The sequence below is a fragment of the Cucurbita pepo genome, chromosome 5, assembly GCF_057944985.1.
Source record: "Cucurbita pepo subsp. pepo isolate OVF chromosome 5, ASM5794498v1, whole genome shotgun sequence".
Lineage (NCBI taxonomy): Eukaryota > Viridiplantae > Streptophyta > Magnoliopsida > Cucurbitales > Cucurbitaceae > Cucurbita > Cucurbita pepo.
The window spans coordinates 16,685,363-16,712,816 of record NC_141802.1 but is presented as its reverse complement, the minus strand read 5'-3'; the positions used below and the strand labels follow the sequence as shown (position 1 = coordinate 16,712,816).

The window sequence follows — 27,454 nt, the reverse complement described above, 5'->3', positions numbered from 1 at the left end:
CGAGAATACAAACTTGGAAAAGAATCTCTTCCAGCAGAAAACTGGATCATTACAACTGTTGAAAAGCCTATTTTTAAAAGAAGAGAAGAATATGAGATAGAAATTTATTAATCATTCATTACAGCTTTATGCTGAACATGATTTCATTCCTAATCCCACCAATATTTTATGCCAAATTCTTTCACACAGAATATTTTTAGAAAATAAATTAAAATAATTAATTCACACAATTTTCTTTTTATAAAAATATTTGATAAAAGTCAACTGTACATTCAAATTAAAGCTGGAAATCATTCATATTGAATCCAAACACAATTAACAGAATAAGATAACTATGTATCAAATTAAAAAGCTTATAGTAATTTCTCGGTCACTAGTTAATTCTTCTAATAACGAGTTTTTAAATATGCAAACAATATGAATAGAAATCTTCTACACTGAAGCAAGAAGCAAATCCAATTAGGGGTGTACACGGGTTAGGTTGGAGAAATCTTTTATACTAAATCGAAATTTCAAGTCGGTTAGGTTGGTGACTCGAGTAATCGTTCACAATCCACCTAACCTAACTCTCTATTTATGGGTTGGGTTAGGTTGAGTTGTCGGGTTGTTTTTTTTAATCATTTAAAAAAATCTACTTATCTACCATACATGTTACATTAACAACTAAAATATCATAAAACTCAAATATTAAACATTCACATGTCACAATGCATAATTAATATCGGTTACAAATGTCAAATATTCTTAATCTTTGTATGATCTTAAAAGTCGAGTAGGGTTGGGTTGGGAAGGTTGTAACCCGATTTTCAAGTTGGTTAGGTTGACCCGACCTAAAAAATATCAACCTGCAAACTAGCCCAAATTTTTTATTTTCAAAAAATTCAATTCAACCCAAATAAAAAAAAGAATCTAACCCAATCCAACGTGATTTACGTTGGTACTCCGGATCGGTTTAGGGTTTAGGTTTTTTTTTTTTTTTTTTTTTTTTTTTTTTTTTTTTTTGTGTGTAAAAATTGGAATCTGATAACGATGAAGAACAAGTTTTCCATAAATTTCAAATTTGCCTCTTCTGGTCAAAGAACAACCTGTAACTTTAATTGAATCAATCAACCTATAACATAATCATCATCCAGTCAACTCAAAGTCCAATCCAATCTTCGTTCAAATTCCTCTTCATTCTCATCAATCAATCAATTAATTATCGAAAACTCCTCTTGATTTTCCGATTCTCAAATTTTCAAAAAAAAAATGGGCAAAGGCGGTGGATGCGTACCTAGCAAGAACAGAGCATCGATTGCCGTCTCCGATCCAGATCCCGATCATCCTCCGCCGCCACAGGAGCAAAAATCCGCCGCTCAATCTCACAATCCGGCCGGAGAAATCGCGAGAAATCTGAGGATCTTCATAGTGTATTACTCGATGTACGGTCACATCGAGCTATTGGCGAAGAGGATCAAGAGAGGAGTCGATTCGGTTGATGGCGTTGAAGGTGTTCTGTTTAAGGTGCCGGAGACGTTGCCGCCGAAGACGCTGGAGCAGATGAAAGTTCCGGCGAAGGACGACAGTGTGCCGGTGATTGAGGTGGGGAAGATGGTAGAGGCGGACGGATTCTTGTTTGGATTTCCAACGAGGTATGGATCCATGGCGGCGCAGATGAAGTCGTTTTTCGATTCGACGATTGATCTTTGGAAGGATCAGAGATTGGCCGGCATTCCGGCCGGATTGTTCGTCAGTACCGGAACCCAGGGCGGCGGCCAAGAGACGACGGCGTAAGTTGGTTCGTCGGTTTTGTTTCTTTTTCACAGTGCCATCAATCATTTGGTATTACAGTTCATTCTCTTCTGTTAATTTAAAAAATTTTAAAAATTGCTAAATTAAATTAGAAATCAAATCCTTTAATATATATATACACACATATATTTGTAAGCTAAAATTTAAAAATTAATTTAAATATATATATATTTTAAAATTATAGCTAAATTAATAAAAAAACTCAACAATTTTATATTTTATCTAAAAAAAGAAAAAGACCATTTAACCTTTTAAATTTCAATAATACTCTTAACTTATAAAATAAAATACTTCTCCGGTTTGTTTTGGATTAAGACGGTTTTAAAAATATTTTGAAAATACCCTCTTTAAGGATACTATCAAAACAACGGTAACTCAAATGAAATTTGAGAGAAGTGAGAGAATTTCGAGAGGTTAAATTATTCTACATTTAATATTTTATTTAAATATTATTTTGGTATATTAAATATTATTTTGGTCTTCAAACTTTAAAAAAAAAATGACGTCATTTTTGGTTGTTTGTCGTTGCAATGGTTAAAAGGGTAAAATGGTAAATTGAGATGTATGATATGTTTTTTTTGTGTGTGCAGTTTAACAGCAGTGAGTCTTCTAGCACACCATGGAATGGTATATGTTCCAATAGGGTATACATTTGGGAGTGAAATGACGAATATAGACACCATTAGAGGAGGGTCCCCTTATGGGGCTGGGGTTCTCTCTGGTGATGGCTCAAGACCTCCTTCTTCAACTGAGCTTCATCTTGCTCATCATCAAGGTAAGTACATGGCTACCTTACTTAAAAGATCTCTCCCCCGCTCTTGACTAACCCTTCTCCTCCTCGGTCCATTACTCGTTTAGTCTCGACGCTTTAAAACGTCTCAACTTCACGTCCTCTCTATCATCGCCGTTGGTGTTTCTGTCTTTTGATTTAAAGCTTAGGAAGTACTTCGATAAGCTTTAATCGAATGACAGATTCAATAAAGTAAAACACAGGGATTAAAAATGTAATTTAGCCTATTTTTTTTATTCTTTTCGACATTTGAATGTAGATTTATTGGTGCACTAAACTGGAACGTTTCTTTTCCCCGAGCTAACCCTCAGTTTCTTCATCTCCCCCTCGAGTAGTGACATACCCCTTCTATGTCATCATAACCAATAATTTACGAAACAATTCGATTTATGTGTCATACCTAATCATTCTTATATTGTCTAATCACCAAAAACATTAAGATTAAATCATCAATCCAAATACATGGATAAATCAATCCATATTAGTCTCATGCTAGCTGCACTTACTTTGTAGCAGGCTAGTCGACCCAAGCTATAGAGAACTAAAACTCGATCGACCGTCTACAAAACCTATCAACCTCTCTCTCCATATATATATATATATGTATATATGTAGAGAAATTGAAATTTGTAATGAAAGGCACAAAATTTAGCACATCTAACAAAAATCACATATGAATGATTAAACAAAATGACATCACACATTTCATATACTGATGATAAATATTAACTGAAAAACACAGTAAATTGGAAATTTACGTGACATCAATTGGTTACAACTTAGAGCTAGCTTTATAAGGTTAATTAAAGGATATGTTTATGCGATCTACATAAATAATCATACATTCCTAATGAGAGTTTAAAATAGAGAATTAATTGAGGCTGATAACTTAAGTTGCAGAAAAGAAGAGTGTCATCAGGCATCTTAAATTAACACATTCTACAAAGCCAACCTGAGATTTTATGAAACGATTTCAAGTCTCATCACATGATAATAACCAGCCTATGATCCAATAGAAAGAGCAAAATTGAAAAATAATGAAAAAGATGAAAAAGCCTCTCCGTCCCCCTTTTCCCCAATGAATCAATGGAAGAAAGAAAGTTACGATTTGGAAAGCCTTCACCCCATGGTCCAATCAAAACTGCACGAAGAATGAAGGAACGATTGGTAAGTGATTTGTGCAAATCTGAGTATAGATACTCACAGGCATGTAGCACAAAGTTAAGGTTATCAATAACTAGAAGTGGAAGGAAGTTGAGCATAGTGAGCTATATACATAACCCGCCATATGAAGAAACACAACTAACCTCAATTTATTGTCTTGAAAAAGTGAGCTATATAACAGCAATACAAATAAACAAAGCTAACCTCAGCTAACTAATTAGGGAGAAAAACAGTTACTGGTTGACCCAATTAAAGAAAGAAATGGAGGAATGTGGATGTGAGATCCCATGTTGAAGAGGGGAACGAAATCTCTCCAACATGGAGGGAAAGCCCTTGAAGGGAAAGTCCAAAGAAGACAATATTTGCTAGCGGTGGGCTTGGACTGTTACAAAGGAGAATAGGAGAGAGTAGAGAGTGGTCAAGCAAATTACTGCAAGCCTAGGCTTGGCTTCAAGATTAACAGGGCCATGTTCCATTTGATAAGCACATGGAGTCCACATAAGCAGCAATGTTGCTTTTTGATACGTGATAGTCACGGGGGATGACGGGCAAAGAAAAATTATCTATGGATTCAGCAAACATAAATCATTACGAGATATCAGTATCACCAGAGAAAAGGAATAACTGAAACCTAAAATCAATCACATTGGAATGAAGCATAGAGGTGGTTCAGTTTCCTACCAACCAGAAGGTGAATCGATTAAATCTATTGCATATAATTTCATTTTCAAGCAGAAAACCTATCAACTAAAACTTGTTAAATTTCTCCATTCCTGTGAGATCCCACGTCGATTGGGAAGGAGAACGAAGCATTCTATATAAGGGTGTGGAAACCTCTCCCTAGCAAACGCGTTTTAAAAACCTTGAGGGGAAGCCCATAGAGGACGATATCTGCTAGCGGTGGGCTTGGGCCGTTACAATTTCCATATCATAGCAGTCAGCGGATCCTCCACAGAAAGGAATTATCAAATGCAACGCAATCTTGGATTCCCTAGCATACTCATATATTTCTTTTTTCAAACCTCATTGCATTCGAGTATCCCTACCGAAACAGTTTAGCTCATTTGGTTGGCAAAAATGCAACCACACTACATGTTGCAGGCTCGAATCTCAACAGTATGGGTCGTGAGTGTGAGTTTCGGTGAAGGCATTGTGCATTTGATTTGTCTTCAAAAGTACCCCTATCGACTATGTTATTGTTGATAAACAACTTCTAATAATGCTCTGAGCAGGAATCAAGCTATGAAATCTTCTTCGATCTCTAAATTCTTCAGAATATCAGGAAAGCCATATGCTCATATACAGTAAGAGGGTATAAACTAATGGCACCCTTTTAAAAGCATTTTGAGAGAGGTCAAGCGACAGAGAAGAACACAGATTTTAAATTTAATGTAATATTCCAACCAAAACAGCAATTAGCAAAACGAAACATGATCAATGCAGCACAATCACTTATTTTGTTCCAAATACTTCAGGTATAATTAGTTCAACATGGTTCTCAGTGTCTTTAGCTAAGTAGCAAAGAAAACATTGCAAATAATTCAAAACAAATGAATAAGTAAAACCACAGATACATCAATATTTAACATACAGAACCTGCTAAGAGGCTAAGTTTACAAAATCAATCGTTTCTCAGTAAAAAAAAAAAAAAAAAAAAAAAAAAAGCCTATGTGTAGAATTAACAACAAAAAAAAATTAAAAAAACTACAGAAAACGGCAGTATAAACATGAAGCAGAGAAATCGTTCATTCAAACGCCGAATCGAACAAGAACAGATCTATTTCGAAACAAGATTTTTTCTTATTCGAACAAACTTCCAAGGGATGATGATACGCACATAATAAATAGATCAGGAAATAAACTAGAAGTCAAAATTGGATGCATTCACATCGTTTCTCAATAGCGAAACATTAGACAGTAAAGAGAAATCTAGACCTTAAAAATCCAATAGACTCGAAATACCTTAGAGATGACCTAAAAGTCGAGCTTGAGTTCTTCTTTCTCGTCGGAAAGGTAGTGTAGAACATAGGGGGTAACTCGAATTACAGCAACCCATACGCCGAACATAGCAACGTGAGATCGGAGCTGCTTGAGAGCAGCAGCCTTGTCGGGCTTACGCATAAACATTCCGGGAAACATTTTTCGCTTTCTCGTAAGCCGAACAGAGGGATGATCGGAAGTCGACGATAAAACCCTACACTGAAATTTGGGTATTTGTTGTGTGGGTTTAAGGCCGAGCCAGAAGGCTTTATTTTGACCGCTTTTTATTTATTTATACTAAATTACCAATTTAACCCTTTATATTTATTTAGCCTATAAAATTAATCTTTATACTCTTAAATTATTTTTTAAAAAAATTAACCGATGTCCTAAATACAAAATTTTAAATTAAATTTTTTATTAAACATAAAACATTAATTTTATTACTTATTTTAAACTTCATTTATTATTTTCACTTTAATTTGAAATACATATCAAACACAAAATAATAATTTTTATTACTTATTTTAAAATTAAATTATTATTTTCTCCAAATAAAAAATTGATTATTTTCACACCATTAATACTAAATACTCTAATTTTCTCTTAAATTATTATTTTTAAAGGGCTTTCTGTGGCATTTTCCAATCTTAGCATGTGTAGACATAATTTTGGCAAATAGTCATACGTTGTTGTGGAGCTTTTGTTTGGTGCTCGGTTGACAATGTATTTAGTGGATTTTCATCTTTCATATCGGTAGAAATTCCTTTAGGAACCCCAACTTTTAAAGTTAAGGTATGAAGCCCTACCCAACCTCTTATCATATATCTTTGTCCCTCATGTTGACATCACTATCTCCCTCACTTATGCCTCAGCTTGGATTCAATGTACATCTCTTTAGTGTGTGTTAGATGATGCATCGTCCTCTTATCCTTCTACAGGAAGATCACACACAACCTACTTTCTTCATAGTATGATTGTGACACTCAACTCTTTACTATAATATATTAAAGTGTATTGGACACAACACCATACCAGTGTTCGAATTCTTCTCTTATAAGTTGTCATAGGTCGCGTTGCTCACCATTGTTCTAAAACCACCCAAGAAGCTTCGACACCAACACAAGTATTTATCTTCTTAAACTTAATTTTTTTTTATAAGTGAATTACTTTTTAAACACATTTAAGAATTCCTCAAACTTCTTTATAATATAAAATAACAAATCTATTGATGATGTAATATTGTGAGACTTAAACCTACTCTGTTTTCTTTTTGAAAACATTATGATAATGCTATATTATTGACAAATTCAAACATATATGCTAATTAATTTAACATCTTAAAATAAGATTTTCTCCGATCCTTAACCAAGTCAGATTATTATAGACCAACTGGTACTATGATGATTAATTTACTCATAATTCCTTTTTAGACCGTTAGATCGGTGAAAAAAAAAATTCTATATAATATACATCTAACCGTGTAAGGAGTCACAGTTATATTGAATAATTTTTATTTTCTAAACCAATTACGGACAAACTTTTTACAATAAACTTTACACTGATGCAACCTAAAATGCAACACCCAATTGGCAAAAGAAAAAACTTGGAACAACTTTTAAAACAAATCTAACAGCTCACAGCTCACAGCTCACAGCTCACAGCTCACATTCCCAACACAAATACAAAGAACAATGCGTAGTTGCATTTGGGAACAATCAAAGCACGCGAAGTAACAGAGCCCAGACAGGAAAAACAAAGAGAAGGACAATGCCAATGGTGTTTGAAATGCCATTGGCTTTGGTGAAGGAGTTTCTGAATCCACCAGAGGCTCTGATGTGTTCTTGCAGCAAATAGCATGATATGATCAGACATATCACTTCTCCAATGGCGTCGCCCCTTATGGTGCTCGCAAATAACCCCGGAGCCACCACAATTAGAAGTATCAAAGCGCCGGGCAATTCAAGCCAATCTGTATTTCCAGGCAATGAAAGAAGGGAGTGGCAATAATTCAGTTTGACATTGTTAAGAATGAGATAGAAAATATAATTGGGAAGGTGTATATTATCATTGATATTGATATCCTTTAAATAGGATACGAAAAGTACAAATGAGGAAAATATAAAATAATTAAATACTGAGAATAAAATAAAATATACTCTAAATCTAACCATAAATGGAAGAATATTAAGATATAATATCTAGGATATATTCCATAAATAATATATCTCAACACTCCCCCTCAAGTTGGAGAGTGTATGTAATCACGTCCAACTTGTCTTTAACTTGTCTTTACGGTAGGTCAATAACACCCAAGTTGTCTTTCACTCTTGTCTTCTCAGTAATGAAAATATCTGTCAAAAAATAGACCGCCTTTGATTGGTTTGCATTTTTAGACTTTCAAGAAATTATTGAATTTTCAAGAAAGATGCAAGACTCAGAAATAGGCCGCAATGATTGACTCGAGGATTGGTAACTTGTCCCATTTAATTTGATTTGGAACAAGTGAATATCCTCCCTGATCACTTCTTTGTCCATGCATAAATGCTTTAGAAATAGACCGCAATGATTGACTCGAGGATTGATAACTTGTCCATTTAATTTGATTTGGAACAAGTGAATATCTTTCCTGATCACTTCTTGGTCCATGCATAAATGCTTTAGTGGATAATAACACCAAGATCGGTGCTTTGGATCACTTGAGAGGCTGTGAAAGAAAATACGAACATCTTGAATATGTCACCTTTGAGCTTGGTGAGAAATTTGAAGATGCTTATAACGTATTCTTGATATTGGATGATTGACGACGGTAAAGGCTTCACTGATTGGTTAGGGTTTGGCTTTAGGTTTAATACTCCCCTTGGACTCTGAGTCCAAGGGGTATTAGGAATACCACGATCGGAGCTTTGATATTAGGAATATCAAGATCGGTGCTCTGATACCATGTTAAGAATGAGATAGAAAATATAATTGGGAAGGTGTATATTATCATTGATATTGATATCCTTTAAATAGGATACGAAAAGTACAAATGAGGAAAATATAAAATAATTAAATACTGAGAATAAAATAAAATATACTCTAAATCTAACCATAAATGGAAGAATATTAAGATATAATATCTAGGATATATTCCATAAATAATATATCTCAACAGACATCTAATTCTTTTGGCTCTTAAGCTTGCTAACTAGACAGGACATACTATACTTCAACATGATGTGAAATTTCTATTTACTGAAAGCTTAAGCTATTAGATTGGAGAACAATTGATTATGGATGAGGTTTGGGATGTTATTTGTTCCTTCAAACTAAGCAAATGAAAGTGTCGAGGATTGTTGGGAAGGAATCCCTCATTGACTAATTTAGGGAATGATCATGGGTTGAATATATCTCCACTGGTATGAGGTCTTTTAAGAAAGCCGGCAAGGCCCTTATGCTCAAAGTGGACAATATCATACCATTATGGAGATCTATGATTCCTAACATAGTATTAGAGCTATACTCTCAACTTAGCCATGTCAATAGAATCCTCAAATGTCGAATAAAGAATCTATGAGCCTTGAAGATGCAGTCAAAAGTGACTCAAGTGTCGAACAAAGGGTGTATTTTGTTCGAGGACTCCAGAGAAGGAGTCGAGCCTCGATTAAAGAGAGGCTGTTCGAGAGCTCCATAAGCATCAGGGAGGCCTCTATAGTGTACTTTGTTCGAGGGGAGGATTATCGAGGATGGTTGGGAAGGATTCCTTACAAAAAGAAAGTTCAAAGGTATGTTAAATACCTAATGGTAGTATACTTCAACTGAACTTTTTGATCATTTTGATGCTTTAAGATCTATCGAACTTTTTACAAGCTCAAAGATGTTAAACAGTTTGATAATGATTCTTCTTCATTGTTAAGATTTCAAAAGTTCTTAACGAGGAATGAAAAGGAGAATAGAAAACTAGTCAATGTAGCAGTCATCCAAAATGAAACAGAAGGAAGAAGAGAGTAATCAAAACTACTGATGGCTCTAAATCTATTTCAACAAACTCATCATCCAGAATATTTTGTAGTTCATAAACTGAAACTGAATTCTGTAATTTCTATAATCAAGTCGAGTCCTGAAACTACCTGGGAATCGACGTGGGAAGAAGAGACGCAGCACTACAGCAATGGCGGCGATCCACTTTCCGACCTCTCCCCTGCAAGAGAAAGCAATTTAGTTAGAGACGACAGAAGCGTAATTCCGGGAGCTTCATTCGGAGCCAATTGCTATAGAGATGATCACCTGAGAAAACCGAAAATCAAACCAGGAAGACTAAAGAAAATGTACGGAATCAATAATGAGGTAAGTATATTCGTCTTCCAGTTCGTTCGATCCAAAATCAGCAAGTAACTGCACTCACAAAACAAATTCAAGTTGCAAAAGTGTACAATAATATGAACAGAAAGGAATCGAAGTCGAATCGAAATGATCCAGAAAAACCTAAAAGAAGATCAAGCAGATGTCAAAACCAAAACGAACATTTGGTTACAGTAATCATTTCCCTAACTAAATCCTTCTCATATTCGTCAATCAGTTCAATATCTAAATCAAGAAACGAATCACTTCAGTTAAACAGAAAATCGATCACTAAACACAAACTATTCCTCGAAACAGAAACCGAAAATTAGCCTCTCACAACTAAAGTTTCCTCTAAAACAATCAACCGTCAGCAACGAACCACAAACAAAACATCGCTAAATGAAGCAGGAATAAAGTCGTATGAGAGAGAGAAACATACATAGCAGCAAAGGAAGCAATCCATTGGAGGAAAGTAGCGCCAAAACCCACAGCACTAAGCCTAACGACGTGTGTAGCAAGCTTTTTACCAGCGTTACGAAGTTCCCGAAGATCAGAGGAGATAAGATCGGAAACGTCAGAATCCGTCAACATTTTCAAGTAGCTCGGTTTCACCATTTCAGTACGGCCGCTTTGATCTTCCGATCTGATGAAATTACAGAAGTATAAGAAGAAGAAGAAGAAGAGCAGAGCAGTGAGACAGACACATACGCTTTTGATTGGAAGATGCCACGTGGACCAATATTTTAATTATGTGATCTGTCAGCCACGTGGCCTTCTCGATTTTTCTTATTTTATTTTATTTTTATGGTGACAAATTAAGTATATGGCTTGTGAAACTAAAATTCCTTCCCGCCCTTTAATCTCTGATGACTTGTAAACATTATATGTTATAATATAATTCACCTATTTCTAAATTACACGTGGCAAATTAGTTCTTGTCCACGTCTATCATTTATCTATTATTTTTATTTTGTTTTATAAAGGGTTTTCTACTTTTTTTTTTCTTAAATATTATTTTGCTTTATAAAATTCGTTTGATAATTATTTCAATTTTTAGTTTATAGTTTTTCCGTTCCTAAAAAAATATTATTTTGTGTTTGTTTGATAATCATTTTATGTGATATCCCACACTGGTTGGGGAGGAGAACGCAACACCAGAAGAGTGTAGAAAACTTTCATTAGCAGACGCGTTTTAAAGCCTTGAGGGAAATCGTGTAAGGGAAAACCCAAAAAGAACAATATCTGCTAACGGAGGGCCTGGGTCGTTACAAATAGTGTCAAAGTCAGACACGGGGTGATGGGAGGCTGTTTCCCGAATAGGGGTAGACACGAGGCAATGTGCCAGTAATGACGCTGGGCCTTAAAGAGGGTGGATTTGGTGGTGGTCCCACGTTGATTGGAGAAAGGAATGAGTGCCAACGAGGACAAGGACATTGGGCCCTGAGGAGATTGTTCCCTAAAGGGGTTAGACACGAGCGGTGTGCCAATAAGAACACTAGGGCACGAAAGGAGTGAATTTCCAACAAGGACAAGGACGTTGGGCCCTGAGGAGGTTGTTCCCTGAATGGGATAGACACCAACAATAAGCCAGTAAGGACGCTGGCCCACGAAGGGAGTGGATTTGGTGGTGGTCCCACAACAATTAGAGAAATAAACTAGTGTCAACAAGACGCCGAAAGGGAGTAGACATGAGGCGGTGTGGACAATTATTATTTTTACAAACCAATTAAATTAAATTAGGATCAGTTAATTTCAAAGATATTAATAATGTTTTTATTAGATTTGTTTCTTCTTAAACCATAAAAATAAACAAATTTAGTTTTCAACTATAATTAATACCGACATTAATTTAAAAAAGGTGGGGAAATTAAATTGTTAACTTCTATGGTTTTAATAATTTTAGAAACAAAATTAAAATTAAAAAAAGAAACTAATTGCTAATATTAATTTAATAAATTTTATTGAAATTTAGTGTGAAAACAGAAAAATAAATAAATAATTTTTTTAAATAAGAAAATGTATTTACCCAATTGCCCATTCAATGGGACTGTATTCATATTTGTAATCATTAAGCCAAATATAAAGTCTTTGAGTTAATAATAGTGATCATTAACAAATAATAATAATTAAAAACTAATCATGGCATTAATGGCCATTATTTATTTATTTTATTTATTAATTTATTTTTTAATTTAAAAACAGTTCCTTAAGAATTAAACACATTATTTTTTTTTAAATAGTTAAATACTCCCTTTGAAAGTGCTTTAAATATATTTTAATTTTTTCTCAAATTATGGTAAAAAAAAAAAAAAATTAGTGGGTAAAAACAATTTTGGTGTCAATACCATTGCTAAATTGGTAGCTAGCAGCCCACGAGCAAGTATAGACTGATGTTTTGACGTCACTCGTTATTTTTTATAGTCCCTTTCCATTCTACTAAACGACCAATTTTGTTTACTGTTTAGGATTTTAACGAACTACTTACCATGACTACTGTCCATTCATAGTTAATTTAATGAGATAATTTTTTTTTTTGAAATTAGAATTAGGCCTGAGAAGTTTTCTCCATCTCCACCTCAGTGAGTTTTGACACAACTATCAAAGGTCTAACTCCTATAGAATCGATTTAAATATGATTTATATTATTTTTTGAGAAAACATTTAATCTTAATTATAAAAAATTTAAGTTTATTAAAAAAAAAAAGATTATTTGTAATTAAAATATTTTCATGATTTTTTTAAAAATATATTTATAATTGAGGGCAATTGTAGACATCTGTGATTAACAGAAATTCATTTTAAGAACCAAATTTGAAGCAGAATCATCAGTAGAATCAATTTCGAAGAGAAGTGAATCAATTTCGAGAGCGAGATCTCAAGAATGGGAAATTCGGTACAGTTTCTCCATGGCCCTAGCCTGTTCGATCATTTCTTGTTCAACACGACTCAGCCAGGGCACAGTTTTCTCTTGCAGAATGTTCAAAATCGCCTTTCAAATCGAGTTATAAATAAATGCAAGTGGGGACGCGATTGTGGAAGAAAGAACTGGTAATACTCGAAAAATCCTTTTCAAATTTGACGTATTGTATACATAGAATGATTATAATAATAGCTAAGACCTACCACTGGCCATGACCGTCGGAAATTTCCCTTTTCTGTCTCTTTCTGTTGGTTTTTCTTCGATCTACTCCAACGCGTTGATTTCCACCATGGGACACTATTTTGAGTAATCAAAGTCTTCTTTGCAGTCTTTGTGTTGACTGAGTATTATAGCATTCGTGTTTGGAGACTCATTTTCCATGAGCCCCACTGTCTAAAAGTCTTCCTATTCGATTTTCTTGATTATGGGTTCCCACTAACTGGAGAATTGCAACTTCTGGATCATTTCCATTGGAGTTTCTTTCTCCTCTGCGTGATTTTTTCGCAGTTCACATGGAGAAATTGATTTGGATTCGATGATTCGTTGATTCGTTGATTGTTTTTTCTGTTTTTGGGGGTTTGGGTAATTGTTCTTGCTTGATGAGTTGTGGGATGTGATTTTTAGAATCATTGGCTCTGTGTTTGACTTGTGTTGTTTAATCGGCGAGATATGGATGGGCTTCTGAAGAAGTTTTTTCATGAGAAGCCTTCTTCTTCGGTTGGTAATGAGGATTTTAACCCTGAATATTCTTTTGCAATTGAGTATACAGGTCCTGGAATCAATTACGACATTCCCCGTGCAGTTCCTATCAATATCGATTATATTCCAACTGCTTCTGTTGTTGTTTCATCGTCTCAGTTCAGGGATGATGTATCAACGCTTCCAGTTATACAACCCATCGTTGGTAAATTTAGTAGGAGCTCAAGTTTGAAAGCCAATTTAGTGATTTCTTCAACCTCTGAAATCCAGGAAGATGGGCCTGTTTTCCTTGATGCCAATAAGAAAGATAATGGGAAAGATAAATGTGATATCATTGAAAGTTCTGGTGAACTTGAGAATTTCAATAAGCTAAAGGGAAGATTAGAAGGCGGGTTAGAATCACTGGAAATTAAGAATGAAGAGGATTTTCAAGGTTACACGAATTCGAGTGATTCAGAATCGGCAGAATCGGGTTTGAGCTCGTCTTCTGGGATTTTTGCTGTAAGAGGGGAAGAGGAAGTTGAAAATGAAATCCAGCCTTGGCATGGCAGGAAGCCATCAGCTGTTACTTTTCTGGATCCCCATTCGAGCAGCAGCACGATTTCTGACGAGGCAGAATCGAGTCAATCTGATGCTGAAAGTATCCATGACATGCCAAGAGCTGAAAGGAAGGGGAAGAAAGGATCGTGCTACTACTGCCTTAAAGGAAACCGTTTCACTGAAAAGGAAGAGTGTATTGTCTGTGGAGCCAAATATTGTATTGCTTGTGTAATTAGGGCAATGGGATCAATGCCAGAAGGAAGAAAGTGTATCACTTGTATTGGGTTCAGGATTGATGAATCAAGAAGAAACAACCTGGGTAAGTGCACTAAAGTGCTCAAGAGGCTGTTTACTGACTTGGAAGTTAAGAACACTCTGACTCGGGAAAAAGAGTGTGAAATAAATCAGATACCTGCAAGACTTGTTTATATCAATGACCATCCTTTAAGTCGACAGGAACTGCTTATGCTGCGAAGTTGCCAAAAGCCACCAAAGAATCTAAAACCAGGACGATATTGGTATGACAAAGAATCGGGCTTCTGGGGAAAGGTCCTTTCTCTTTGATTGCATTCATTTTATCTTTTTGGGCATTTAAAAGAAGTGTTTTGCACCACAACAAGCTTCTTATTCTGTTTTTAACCGAACAGGAAGGACGTGGACCGTGTCAGATAGTTAGCACCCATCTAGAGGTTGGAGGTCGCATTAAGAGGGATGCTAGCAATGGCAATACAAATGTTTGCATCAACAATCGAGAGATCACGAAAAAAGAGCTGCGGATATTGAAGGTGGGTAATTCACCCAGTGTTCATATTTAGTTTAGCTTTATTAAATTACAAGAACGTGCAAATAACACAAATGAGATCATGTTGCTTGCAGCTGGCTGGAGTACCTTGTGAAGGAAGACCTTCTTATTGGGTTAGCGCAGATGGATCATATCAGGAAGAGGGAATGAACAATGGGGGGAAAATATGGGACAAGGTAAACTTTATGCGATATTGTTTACTTTCTCGTGCTCTATCTTATTTATCGAACTTCCGAGAATAATAAATGCACTTTTTTTTTGCAGCCTACAACGAAGCTTGCATGTGCCGTTTTTAATTTACCTATTCCTTCTAGTTCTGTTCATTCTGGAGAGGAAAAAGTGGATAAAGCTAGTTCTTCTCCTGAGCCGAAAATGCTTCATAAACTTCTACTCGTTGGCCATGACCAATCTGGCACGAGTACCATATTCAAGCAGGTAAGGCTTAGCTGATCTTATTACTATAGAATCAACTTGAACAATTATAATTTGACCCGATTTTAGGTGTGGTCCATTTTTTGCTATACATACATTAAAAAAAAAAACTGTCCAAGGCTAATTCTGGTAGGTTTCTGAAGTATTATTGCATTTTCTGCTTCAGTGACTTTTACCTGTGATTGTGCTGACATTCTTATTATTTATGATGTTAATCTTAATATTAGTTTTCTTCTTGCTCGATCGGAGTTTCAATAAATAGTTTCAATTCATAAATAAAGTTCAATGATTTGCCTGAAAAAGTCGTATGTTGAGTAAGCAGGCGAAAAATTTATACCAATATATGATTTGCTTCTCGTGTGTAATTTATACGTTGTGTCAACTACTTAGTTGAATGCATGAAGTTAAAAGGTTTTTTTTCAAGCTTGTGTATTTTGAACCATCCGTTAAGGTGCATTCCGGGGGTGCCTGCCTCATGAAATGCGAATTTTTGGGAACAGACTTTGGAAATCTGCCATGTTCTTGTTTTCTTATCTAAATATGTCGTCAATCCTTAAACATTATTGTTCAAGAGAGGTTCCTTCTTGGTTGTAGTTGAGATTCATGTCCTTGAATTACACCACTTTTACATCTGACGTTTTAACTTATTTTCACCCAATATCTCAACCTCCCTGTTCTTGGTGCCCTACAAATAATATTAATATAGGAATGTTTATCCTATATGCTTTCTGAACATTAATCACTTCTTCAATCTAGGCCAAGCAAATTTATAAAGTTCCTTTCTCTGATGACGAGCGTCAAGCCATTAAGTTCCTGATTCAAAGAAAATTGTATTGGTATATTAGTATACTCCTGGAAGGACGGGAACGTTTTGAAGAAGAAATTTTGATGGATGAGAAGAATAAGCAACCTGTGAATGATCCGTCTACCTCATCAGCATCAGGTATGTTGTAATTTAAAATTTAGATGGTTTTTCCTAACAGTAGATTATGATATCATCCTAACTACATTAGTCAGATGATTAATGTGTATAGTATGGAACTGTTCTATGGTTACAGGGAGTGACGTTCAGTTTGAGCGTAAAACCATCTATTCCTTTGGCCCTAAGCTGAAAGTGTTCGCCGACTGGCTTCTTCAAGTCGTAGTGTCAGGTTACTTCGAGACAACATTCCCAGCAGCTACCCGTGTGTACGCCCAATCAGTGGAAGAGTTGTTGAAGGACGAAGCGTTTCAAGCCACATACAGTAGAAGGAACGAACTAGAAATGCTCCCAAGAGTTTCAACTTATTTCCTTGATCGGGTGAGTTTATAGAACGTACCCTTCTATCTGATAGGGTGATAAACACTGTTTTCTCTCTGTCTTCCTTGGCCATCTTGAATACAAATCACATCAACTTGAAAGTTTAGTGATATCAGTTTAACAGTTACATGACGTGTTGGTTGTATAATTTCAATTGACGAGTTAAATTTAAACAAGTTTAGGCATTGATGAAGTTAACATAACATTATTAGGAACCTAGAAAATTTTCAAGTACTAGAACAATTAAATAAATACAACATTCAAAAGTTTAGTGACCCATATGAGATAATGTAAATTTATCACATCTTTTAAGCCATGATTTTTCCCCTGATATCTTGCTTGTGAATACTGGACTAGATCATGATTTGCGATCATCATTCTTTATGAACGCAGGCTGTTGACATTTCAAGTGCAGACTATGACCCTTCTGACAACGACATCTTGTATGCCGAGGGAATCTCCTCATGTAAGAGCCTCAGTGACATGGAGTTCTCGTTCCCCGAGTCACGACAAGACTCCCTTCTCGATCCACCTTACCAGCATGACTCGTCAATAAGGTTGCTATTTGACGTTCTTAATGGATTTTTGTTAGACATTTATATGAAGCCATCTTCTAAAGAACTTCATGCCTTGTAATTTCAGGTACCAGTTGATTCGAGTCCATCCCAGTACCCTGGGAGAGAACTGCAAACTGTTGGACATGTTTGAAGACATGAGCATTATCCTGTTTTGTGTTGCTCTGGTCGATTACGACGAATTTGACGAAGATGACAATGGAGTTTTAGTCAATCGGATGATCGCAAGCAAACAACTCTTCGAAAGGATCGTGACCGATCGAGCATTGAGTGGGAAGAACTTCCTTCTCATACTCAACAAGTTCGATCTCTTCGAAGAAAAAATCATCCAAGTTCCTCTTTCGCAATGCGAGTGGTTCGACGACTTCAATCCAATGATCACGCCAAATTCTACCGGAAGAAGCAGCAGCAGCAGCAGCACAAACCCGTCGTTAGCTCAACGAGCGTTTCAGTACATAGCGGTGAAATTCAAGAGATTGTTCTATTCTCTAACAGACAAAAAGCTGTTTGTTTCACAAACTACAGGGATGGAACCTGAAAATGTGAATGCAGCTCTCAGATATGCGAGGGAGATAATCAAATGGGAAGTAGACAAGCCTAACATCAGCATTACTGAAATTTCAAGTGCCAGTGCTGATGCAAGCAGCTTTTTATAGGTACTCAAATTTAATTGATTATTTCCTTCATAATAAATTAGTGTAACACAAATTATTAGATTGTCCTCTGTAAATTTTTTATATTTTTATTAAAAAAAGCTGAAGAATTAAAATGTATAGATTTTAGTAATGCCTAAAGCGACCGTAACTCAGCAATAATTGACATATATTGTTTCGTTTAGATTGATCAACGTCTTCTTTGTGTTTGTAGCTTTGTCAAGTCCTGAATTTTATAGAAAATAGATTTATTAGCCCTTATGTTAAATATATTTTGTTGGTGAATTTGAAATTTGTAATAAATAATAGATACTTTCATATTAATTATTTAATTAAAGTAATTTTCTTTCAACGATAAATATTTAATTGTTCATGCATATGTTTTTGAAGTATCTAGTAAAGTGTGAAAATAATATTAATAAAAAGCTGTTTATACAAATGTATCCAATTTAAAATTAATGATATCAATTATTTATTTAATTATCCATACCTTGCTATCCTAACTAAATTTATTTACTGAATTTAACTTATATATTTAACTAAGTAAAAATGTGTTGGATAATATTATTCTAAAAGCTATTAATTATAAATAAATTAACCGAAATAATTTAATTAATCAATTTTAAAAAAAAATGCTTATCCTAACTTGTACCAGTCACAACATTTCACTAAGATTGGTTAATAATCTTATAAGCATAGTAGAATTAACTTAGTTGAGTTAGGTTATAACTTTATTTTCGAGTTGATAAGACTGACTCGACCTGGGTTAAGTTATAACTCTATTTTCGGGTTGATAAGACTGACTCGACCTACAAATTTCAATCCACAAATTGTCTAGGTGGTCGGGGAATATGCTTACCTTAAATAATATTTAAAAAAATGTAAAAAATAAAGAAAAATAATTCTTTTTACAAACGAAAGGATAATACATCGATTAGGTAATCTTGTGAATCCAATTAGAGGCTGACACGTCTCAAACTCCACGATGTGAGTTGGCACCCACTGAGAGTAATTGCAACAATGACGTGGCATACACAAAATTTGGACAAATCAGAATACGACACATATAGAACACGTAGGCAATTGAGAGAACATGTGATGTGACATGTAAGTAGGACATCTCCAAACCATGGGCGCACCTTGTGGCACTCAATTAACTACCATTTTCAGTTTATTTATTTATTATTTATTATTATATTTTTATAATTAATTAATTAATTACTATTTTTAATTTTAATTTAAAGTTTAAAACTTAGGACCGTTTTAAATATTAGTGACATTTTTAAATAGTGCATGTCACACATTAAAAAAGAGTTTAGTATAGTAAGATTTTAGAAATTATGGAAGAGTTTTAGGAAACTATGGTGAAACGATTTCAATCTTCATAGAGGTGTACGATTCTCCTCTTAAGAGCTTATAATCATCAATAGTTTAACTCTAATGCCTCGAGAAACGAATGAATTGAGAAGACCATGAGCTGTGGGCGTCCACGATTTGTTAACGAGCCTCGACCTTGTCCTTGATCTCAACTTAAGTGAGGTCGACTCATCTTTGGTCTCGACCTGTGTTGGTCTTTCCTTTTTGTTATAATATCAAAACTTCGTTCCCTTTTATTTTGGTTCTTGGTAAAAACTAGTTACGTCGGCCTCGACTCTCGACCTCCTTAACGTGTGTTTTCCTTCCACTTCTCCTTCCATAAAACTCCGACCCTCTTGTCTATTCGATTGGTTCGTACTAAAGATTAGTCGAAAAATAGGATCTTACTAAGAATTATTAACACAAATATGTACATGTAACTAAAGTTTTGGCCTTTGGGGGACTAATCCAACAACAAAAAGCCAGAGTAGAACTAGAACCATCGGATCCCGCCACCGCTCCCGGCCGGAAAATCTCAAGAACCACCACCATCTCCTCCTCTCTCCTCTTCCCAACACGGCGGCGAGACGACGGCCAAACCCAACGCCGGCGCCGGCCGTAATTCGATTATAAAATCATTTACACACACTATATATATATTCATCATATCACAAGCAGATCAGAGAAAAACAGAGAAAAACAGAGGAACCCATTTCTCCGGCGGCGCATCACAAGGGAGCAAAGCGATCGATGAGCAAACAAATGGTGGAATCCGACAAGGTTGCTTCTCGGTCATCGGAATCTGCAGAGATGACAACGTTGTTTTCGGATTCTTTGAGGTCTCGCTGGTGACAAAGCTTGGATTTGGGCATCAATGGCTTCTTCTTTTGAGCTTCGACTCTGTTCTTCCATTTCCCCAGCTCGCTCATCCATGATTCTACCATTGCTGCCATTTTTTTCCTCTTCTTTTGCTTTAATTGTTCTTGATTGTGCAATGAGATTTAGAGCAACGGTTGGGGGGAGATTTATATAGACAGACAGCTGCTCAAAAACAGGGCTGCAATGGCACATCCAATTTCAGCTTCGAATATTCTATAATGAAAAATATCATATACAGTTTAAAAAATGTCCCACTTTTAAAATTAAATCCCAATTGTTTTATGGCCCATTTAGAGAATGATTATGAGTTTACAATCAAATAATATTATCTCTGTCGGGATGAGATTTTTTGGGAAGCACAAAGCAAAACCATGACAGCTAATATTCAAAGTGGACAATATCATATCACGGTGGAGAGTCATGTTCATCTAACATGGTATCAGAGTCATGTCCTAAACTTAGATATGTCAATAGAATCTTCAAATGTCAAACAAAGAACTTCAAAAGATAAAAGAGTCGAGTCTTGATAAAGAGAAGATGTAGAACCTCGATTAAAAGGAGGTGTAGGATGAAAGTCCGACGTGCTAGGGTATTTTTCTAGAAGTGATATTGATGGTGGTACAAATATTTTTTATTTTTTTAAAGGTTGAAAAATATTAATCATTTTCTTTTAGTTTAAAAGTATTTTTGAAAATATTAATTATTTTATTTAAAATTAATAATAAAATATTTATTTTTTTAGTTTAAGAATGTTTTTATTAATCTAATATTTAAATTTTTAATGGAACTTAATAACCTTAATAAATATTATAATATTTTTAGTACGTTTGAATGATGATATAATTTTTGTAAAAGGGGTAAAGAGGGAATATGGGTGTGGGGACCATTTTTGCATTATTTGAAGTGATTGAGGGGTTGAGAAGATGATAAGGGTGGGGGATGATGTGGCTTTGTGGTGGGGCCCATATACTTTAAAATTAAATGTTTCAAATATTTTTTTAATATAAAGTTGCTATTATTAAGACCCAAATGAATAATTGTGGATTTTTTTAAATATTTATTTTTAAATATCTTTTCTTTCATTTGATATTTAAATATCTTTCTAGATATTATCTAGTATATGATAAACAATATTTCATTTTATCAAAGAAAAAACATTTTTTTCTCGACGCCGCGTAATAAAAAAATTTGAATTAGACACGAACACGAGTCCTTCCAACATGTTTTGTTTTCATTTATCTGTAAAATTTTCGGGAGGTCATCCAACATAAAATTGCTCAAAGTAAAGCATGATTAATTATGAAGTTCATATGATCGAGCGGCAAAAAAAAAAAAAAAAAAAAAAAAACAACATCTAATTGGTATAGATGGTGACTTTCGATTTTTTTTTTTTTTAAGTATTTCTTAGTCATCCTACGCTTATGATTGCTCTAATTTAGATGTGGTCTCGGTTTATTTATATACCCCTCTTTTACTCGGGTGTCACATGCCCACCAACTTTCGCATTGGTTCGTCTCCGAACCACGTCAAACTAGAAGAGGTACTACTCTGATACCATTTTCTCGATTTGTACGGGGTCTGGTACCATTCTAAAAAAAAGAATTGTCCAAACAGCTCCTTAGATGTAATCATATACGAACTTTCCTCCTAGTTAGGTCTATGTAAATATATGAACATATCGTTTTCTCAATATAATATATCTCAAATAAAGCTATCGATGGTTTAGAAAACTAACACGTTAGTTATTTTAGGTCTCTATATTCATGTAATCGTGTTAGGTTGAAATATCTTTTTTTTTTTTTTTCAAAATATTTTTAGTCTATTAGGGCCAAATTAGGATCATATTAATATTGGCCTAACAAAGACCTTAAAGTGGCCATCGTCGACTTGGCCTTATGGACCACGGTCACCATCGACATCCCTCCGAACCATGGTTTGTTTGTCATCGAGCTACAACTTTCATATTTAGCCCTTGTTACCCTTCGCTATTTCAATCTCATCCTTTCCTACTTTTTTACTTCCCATTTTTGCCCTTTCGAGGTCGAGTTTTATTAAAGTACTTCATTTTGTAAGTAGTCGTTTTTTTAGTACAACAACGTATGAGAGTGGGAGATGCTAACTTTAAACCCCATGATGCCTAAACAATTAATACGAGTGGATCTTTCTTTTGTTCTATACCTCGAATAAACAAGTTCTAACTAGAACCGCAAGAAGACGAGATGTAACGACCCAAGTCCATTTCTAGCAAATATTGTCTATTTTGGCCCGTTACGAATCGTCATCAGCCTCACAGTTTTAAAACGGGTATATCAGGGATAGGTTCACATCTTTATAAAGAATGTTTCATTCTTTTCTCTAACCGATGTGAGATTTCACAATCAACCCCCTTGAGGGTCCAACGTTCTTCTATTTCATGAATCTCAAACAAATGGAATTGGATAAACTATGGGAACAATGCAATGAACAATTTCCCTCATGTTTTGTGGAAAGGGCACGACACTAAGCCCCACAGTTTTTGTGCTTATACAACTTTTTCCAAGTTAGATATTGAATTTTGCTCTCTCAGTCCATTTATCCATAACAAAAAGTCAAGAAGAACACAATAATGGATGAGGATAAAAAAAAACAAAGTAGAAGTCAAACCTTATCCACTTAACACTCTATCAATGACTCATCAACACCCGTGGATTGAAGAAATTATTTGAACCGACCTAAAATTTCATGCTGAATGGGGTTAATGACTCGAATTACCTAATTTGGGTTCATAACTCAACCCAACACAATACAGGTGGGTTATTAGGTTGTATATTTAGTTCTTCTCCAGCATGTTTAGAACGAACGAAGCTCTAATAACCATGATTCCTGAAGTTTCCAACTCACCATAGCTATATATTCTTCAAACAACAAGTTGTTGTAGTATAGTGGTAAGTATTCTTGCCTGTCATGTGGGTGACCTGGGTTCAATCCCTGGCAACAGTGTTTTCTTTCAATGGCGAATCTTTCTTCCAAAGTTGGTATCCATTTCTTTGAAAAACTACATTCAACTTTTTGAGTAAAAGAGTAGAGAGTTCATGGCTTGACAGATAAGAAAACCAACTTTTTAACTTTTCCATGTAGAGAAGAATGTACAGATGGGAGGCTAAAAGCACTGGAGTTTCAAAGTTCAACCACTCTTCAACTTCCTGCTTTTAAAAAAAAAAGCTGCATGGACTAAACAAGGATAATCTTAAACAACAGGGCGTTGTGTATTCAAGGCACCTCGTTGTCATCAGTCTTTGAGAAAAACTTAAACACATTGGCATTGTAATGCACTGGATTTGTTCCGGCTGGGCTTCCACGTTTTCCTGCAAAAATGAAGAACGTCATGACAGTGTCAGATATGAGAATGTCCGATCTATGATTGATGGGTAAACAAAAGGTAGCATACGAAGAAGGAGATAATTTCTGCTCAATATGCATATGTAAACGAAGAATCCATTTAGTTCATGTCACAGCTCAAATCCAGCCCAAATCTATCGCTATCAGATATTGTTTTCTTTGGATTTTTCTTTTTGGGATTCTTTCAAGGTTTTAAAACGCATCTACTATAGAGAGGGTCTAGCCCTACTCCGACTAATACCTCGTACCGTCGGGTGACTGGCTCTGATATCATGTGTAACAGTCTAATGCTACCGCTAACAGATATTGTCCGTTTTAGCCCGTTACGTATCGCCGTCAGCCTCACGGTTTTAAAACGCGTCTATTAGGGAGAGGTTTCCACACCCTTACAAGGAATGTTTCGTTCTCCTCTTCAATCAATGTGGGATCTCACAGTTCATCTACTCAAAGGCTTGGTACTGGTTCATAATAGTAACCTCCAAAGGAAAATGAAGCTCACACTAAAAGTAATTTTAAAAGGGCATGAAAGTGAATCACTCAAACATGTCCTCAATAAGCAATTTGGGCAATAACATTATTTGGAATAGTTATCTCTTTTGTTTTAAAAATTTTCAACAATGTTCCACTACATGTAGAGGTTAAAGCTATAGTGTTTAAATTTACCATTTAGAATCTCATGAAGCATGCAAGTAAGAAAGGTAGCCAACCTTGAAAACTTTACATGACACAAGTCAAATTCAGCAAACGAATTACCTTGGATTCAAGTTTTTGTTGGAAAGTCATGGGCACGGAATATTGTAACTTTCAGCACAATGTCTTTTATATCAAGCAGTTCAAAAACACAAACATCTTCTTCTTTCAAATCGTTCTCCATGACAAAGTTAGCCCATCCCCTGGTTAGTTTGGTGCCAGGACCTTCACGAACACATCGAACACGCCATTGCTTTCCACTAGAAACCTGAAGCGTGATGTCGCCTGAGACCCCTTTCAGATACTTCTCAGAAAATTTGGACGGTATATGCTGTCAACAAAGGAACCCAGTTCATTTGTATCACCTGTTTCACAACACAGTTGAGAATCACACAATGGAATGTCGAGCTAAAAGACTTACCAGATGGAATCCTCTGCGTACATAGGAATGTCTCATAACAATCCAGCAAAAAGGATTGCCAAACGCGAACTCCTCGACTCCGAAAGCCATCCTAGTAATTTTATGTGGGATGTTTCCACATTTTTTTTCGAATAATGGCTCATTGTAGTAGTCAACTACATTCAATTTTGTTATTAAGAACCAATTTATTTCTTAGAATCTGCAAATTAGTTGAACTGTGTGCATTTGTAGAACTTACTTGGTTCAACTTTTAACTTCTTTTTCCTGGCTCCTTCTTCTATTTCATTAGAGAATTGAAAGTCAAGATTCTCTCTAGCTTTTGCGAGCCCATCTCCATTGAACTGAATACCAATATCTCCATTTGACCTTAGAACTTGCAACTTATCTAAACCTTTGAGTGTATAATCAAAATCCTTTGGAGGATGCAGGTTCTGTGTGTCAAACCAATGCGTAAAGTTCTTAGTGCTAGCTTCATTGGAACTTCCATGGAATTTCTGCTGCTCTGAAGACTCACAAAAAGCCTTCTTGGCCGAAGAATGCGAAGGGTCCGGAGAACTGTAACCAAATAGTTCAACTAATTTCTCACATTCAGCTTCTTTTCCAAGTGCAATTGGGCTTTGTTCACAGGAAGCATTTGAAGTAATGCATGAACCATTAGAAATAGAAGTCAGGTTGAACATGTAGAAGTTGAAAACGGAATTTCCTTCAAATCTGAACACCAAGAGTTGCCCAACTTGAATGCAATGGTGACTGATAAATTCATGCCAGCCATCCTCAAACCACAAACTACGGCCATGTCTTTTTAATTCCAGAACCCATCGGTAACCATTAGGAACAACTAGAGTAACAAAATCAGAAAGATCATCTCCAAACTTCTTTGCAAATTTTTTCGGTATTTTCTGTGCATACATCAAATTAATCAGTTAAAACGTTACTAAAAACATAAAGCATCTCAATCAGCAAAATAGCAAAATTTCAAACAAGGTGTAATAGCCCAAGCCCACCGCTAGCAGATACTGTCCTCTTTGGGCTTTGCCTTCAAGGGCTTCCCCTCAAGAACGCGTCTACTAGCGTGAGGTTTACACACCTTTATAAGGAATACTTTATTCTCCCTTCAACCAATGTGGGATCTCACAATCCACCTTCCTTGGGGGCCTAGCGTCCTCGCCGGCGCAGTGCCCGGTGTATAGCTCTGATACCATTTGTAGACGCGTTTTAAAACTTTGAGGGGAAGCCCAGAAGGGAAAGTCCAAAGAGGACAATGTATCACTCAAAAGAGGACAATCTAAAGTGTTAATACCATTATCAGAGTCAAATTACTGAATGGATTGTTATAAGAAACGATAAAAGAAAAGATCATGGTTTTCTCACCCCGTCCAAAACAATTCAACAGCAAACAGCCTCCAAAATTCTTTGAAACCAGAAATTTCGACCTCTTTACTGAATTTCCATGGGAAGAATTGAAAAAGAGAACCAGAAAAAAAGAAGAAAAAACACTATCCTCCAGCAGTTGAACTTGTAAGTCACACTCATTGAGTCACTGCCTAGTCAAATGAAGCTCAACAAGCCTGACAAGATATAGTAAAAAAAGGGGTCCTGGCAGTACATCAAGCTTCATGCACAGACATATTGAACAAGTGTATCAATTAGAAAAGTAAAGATCAATCAACACCAAGAAACTCAAGCTGCAAAGCCTAAATCATGTTCTCGGCCATTCAATTCGTTTTGTACTGCTTTCACTCACTCCCCTCTATGCAGCAACAGAATTTGGCTTTGAATCACTCGCCCCTCTAATCCTCCAAAACAATCAAACGAAAACTACCACGAAAAAATTGCACACTAAAATCAGCCAAGAACACAACCACAAAAAGGCGTTCTCCCTCAATTTCTTCACCATCAATGTGCAACATACAAGAAAAAGAAGCTTAGAAGATGAAAAATCAGTCTACATTCTCAAGACCAGAAATGATTCTGGTTTCAATTCATTTTACCATTCGCAGAAGAAAAATCAAAGCAAGATTCAAACAGAAACAAAACGAAATACAGGCGATAACAACAATGACTCATTACCAGCTTCTTGTCTTGAAGAATAGACGGCACTACTAGCTTATAGAACAGGCCAGCCTTCCTCGCTGGAGAGGGTTCATCGAACGATTGAGCCGCATGTTGCTCGTTTGACTCGGCCATGGCTGTTACAGAATTCTCCACGGAAACTTTAGCAGACCATTGATTCACTTTCCATTGGTTTCTGGGAGAATTCTTTGTACCCAAAACCCCGCGCTCTGTCTGTACCAGAAAAGAGAGAGAAATATGAAGTTTTATAATTCCAAAAAATGGACCTTTTTAATTTTTATTTACGAAAATAGACCATTTTTTAAATATAGTTTTTTAGATGAAATTACTTTTATGCCCTTATTCATTAAAATGTAAAAAAAAAAAAAATTACTTTATTATAAATAAATTTGTTGTTCGAAAATTTACGTCATAATCTTTTCCATTGTAAAAAAATGCTTCGGGTTAATGAAAATAGGTGAAATTTTTCATTTTTCTTAGTCGAAATTCATATTTTTCAATCAAGTTGCATAACTTTTTGCCGAGTCTACCAAATCTCGACCGAGAAACGATTGAGACGATCGGGAAGCCACCAAGACTTAAGAATGTTTCGCATATGACTGTTTTAGCTATGAATTTGAGACGATCGGGAGTTGAGAGAGTTTGACGTAGATATTAAAATTAAAAAAATATTATTACTTTTTGA

General features: G+C 35.5%; 5 protein-coding genes and 1 long non-coding RNA gene across 6 annotated transcripts; 3 read left to right on the top strand and 3 right to left on the bottom strand.

The window, feature by feature from the left end:
• The first annotated feature begins 1,091 nt into the window (after positions 1-1,091).
• LOC111795257 (putative NAD(P)H dehydrogenase (quinone) FQR1-like 1) lies at positions 1,092-2,880 on the top strand. Its single transcript, XM_023677564.2, has 2 exons — positions 1,092-1,769; positions 2,382-2,880. The coding sequence occupies exons 1-2, from the start codon at positions 1,249-1,251 to the stop codon at positions 2,611-2,613; spliced, it is 753 nt and encodes a 250-aa protein (XP_023533332.1). The 5' UTR covers positions 1,092-1,248; the 3' UTR covers positions 2,614-2,880.
• A 565-nt stretch (positions 2,881-3,445) lies between these two features.
• LOC111794676 (mitochondrial import receptor subunit TOM6 homolog) lies at positions 3,446-5,997 on the bottom strand. Its single transcript, XM_023676783.2, has 2 exons — positions 5,708-5,997; positions 3,446-3,722 (listed from the first exon to the last, which is right to left on the bottom strand). Exon 1 carries the CDS (start codon positions 5,882-5,884, stop codon positions 5,720-5,722), a length of 165 nt encoding a protein of 54 aa, XP_023532551.1. The 5' UTR covers positions 5,885-5,997; the 3' UTR covers positions 3,446-3,722; positions 5,708-5,719.
• A 1,219-nt stretch (positions 5,998-7,216) lies between these two features.
• LOC111794378 (cold-regulated 413 plasma membrane protein 2) lies at positions 7,217-10,722 on the bottom strand. The gene is made up of 4 exons (XM_023676350.2): positions 10,491-10,722; positions 9,995-10,102; positions 9,838-9,908; positions 7,217-7,697 (listed from the first exon to the last, which is right to left on the bottom strand). The coding sequence occupies exons 1-4, from the start codon at positions 10,664-10,666 to the stop codon at positions 7,444-7,446; spliced, it is 609 nt and encodes a 202-aa protein (XP_023532118.2). The 5' UTR covers positions 10,667-10,722; the 3' UTR covers positions 7,217-7,443.
• Positions 10,723-13,184: 2,462 nt separating this feature from the next.
• LOC111795834 (extra-large guanine nucleotide-binding protein 1) lies at positions 13,185-18,156 on the top strand. Its single transcript, XM_023678436.2, has 8 exons — positions 13,185-14,759; positions 14,858-14,995; positions 15,087-15,188; positions 15,277-15,447; positions 16,201-16,387; positions 16,503-16,744; positions 17,138-17,301; positions 17,387-18,156. The coding sequence occupies exons 1-8, from the start codon at positions 13,641-13,643 to the stop codon at positions 17,973-17,975; spliced, it is 2,712 nt and encodes a 903-aa protein (XP_023534204.2). The 5' UTR covers positions 13,185-13,640; the 3' UTR covers positions 17,976-18,156.
• A 4,990-nt stretch (positions 18,157-23,146) lies between these two features.
• On the top strand, positions 23,147-23,743 carry LOC147792726 (uncharacterized). The gene is made up of 2 exons (XR_015421160.1): positions 23,147-23,217; positions 23,325-23,743. It is a non-coding gene; the product is annotated as an uncharacterized LOC147792726 (long non-coding RNA).
• LOC111795114 (B3 domain-containing transcription factor VRN1) lies at positions 23,292-27,008 on the bottom strand. Its single transcript, XM_023677364.2, has 5 exons — positions 26,767-27,008; positions 24,935-25,595; positions 24,697-24,851; positions 24,339-24,606; positions 23,292-23,551 (listed from the first exon to the last, which is right to left on the bottom strand). Exons 1-4 carry the CDS (start codon positions 26,881-26,883, stop codon positions 24,346-24,348), a joined length of 1,194 nt encoding a protein of 397 aa, XP_023533132.2. The 5' UTR covers positions 26,884-27,008; the 3' UTR covers positions 23,292-23,551; positions 24,339-24,345.
• Between the last annotated feature and the right edge of the window lie 446 nt (positions 27,009-27,454).

Coding starts and splice junctions, on each gene's coding strand:
- LOC111795257 (XM_023677564.2), top strand. CDS start 1,249: ATGGGCAAAGGCGGTGGATGCGTACCTAGCAAGAACAGAGCATCGATT. Junction 1,770..2,381: donor GGCGGCCAAGAGACGACGGC/GTAAGTTGGTTC, acceptor TTGTGTGTGCAG/TTTAACAGCAGTGAGTCTTC.
- LOC111794676 (XM_023676783.2), bottom strand. CDS start 5,884: ATGTTTCCCGGAATGTTTATGCGTAAGCCCGACAAGGCTGCTGCTCTC.
- LOC111794378 (XM_023676350.2), bottom strand. CDS start 10,666: ATGGTGAAACCGAGCTACTTGAAAATGTTGACGGATTCTGACGTTTCC. Junction 10,103..10,490: donor ATTGCTTCCTTTGCTGCTAT/GTATGTTTCTCT, acceptor TTGTGAGTGCAG/TTACTTGCTGATTTTGGATC. Junction 7,698..9,837: donor CTTCCCACGTCGATTCCCAG/GTAGTTTCAGGA, acceptor CTGGAAATACAG/ATTGGCTTGAATTGCCCGGC.
- LOC111795834 (XM_023678436.2), top strand. CDS start 13,641: ATGGATGGGCTTCTGAAGAAGTTTTTTCATGAGAAGCCTTCTTCTTCG. Junction 14,996..15,086: donor AAGAGCTGCGGATATTGAAG/GTGGGTAATTCA, acceptor TGTTGCTTGCAG/CTGGCTGGAGTACCTTGTGA. Junction 15,189..15,276: donor GGGGGAAAATATGGGACAAG/GTAAACTTTATG, acceptor TTTTTTTTGCAG/CCTACAACGAAGCTTGCATG.
- LOC111795114 (XM_023677364.2), bottom strand. CDS start 26,883: ATGGCCGAGTCAAACGAGCAACATGCGGCTCAATCGTTCGATGAACCC. Junction 25,596..26,766: donor TTCTTCAAGACAAGAAGCTG/GTAATGAGTCAT, acceptor ATGTATGCACAG/AAAATACCGAAAAAATTTGC. Junction 24,852..24,934: donor GAAGTTAAAAGTTGAACCAA/GTAAGTTCTACA, acceptor AATTGAATGTAG/TTGACTACTACAATGAGCCA.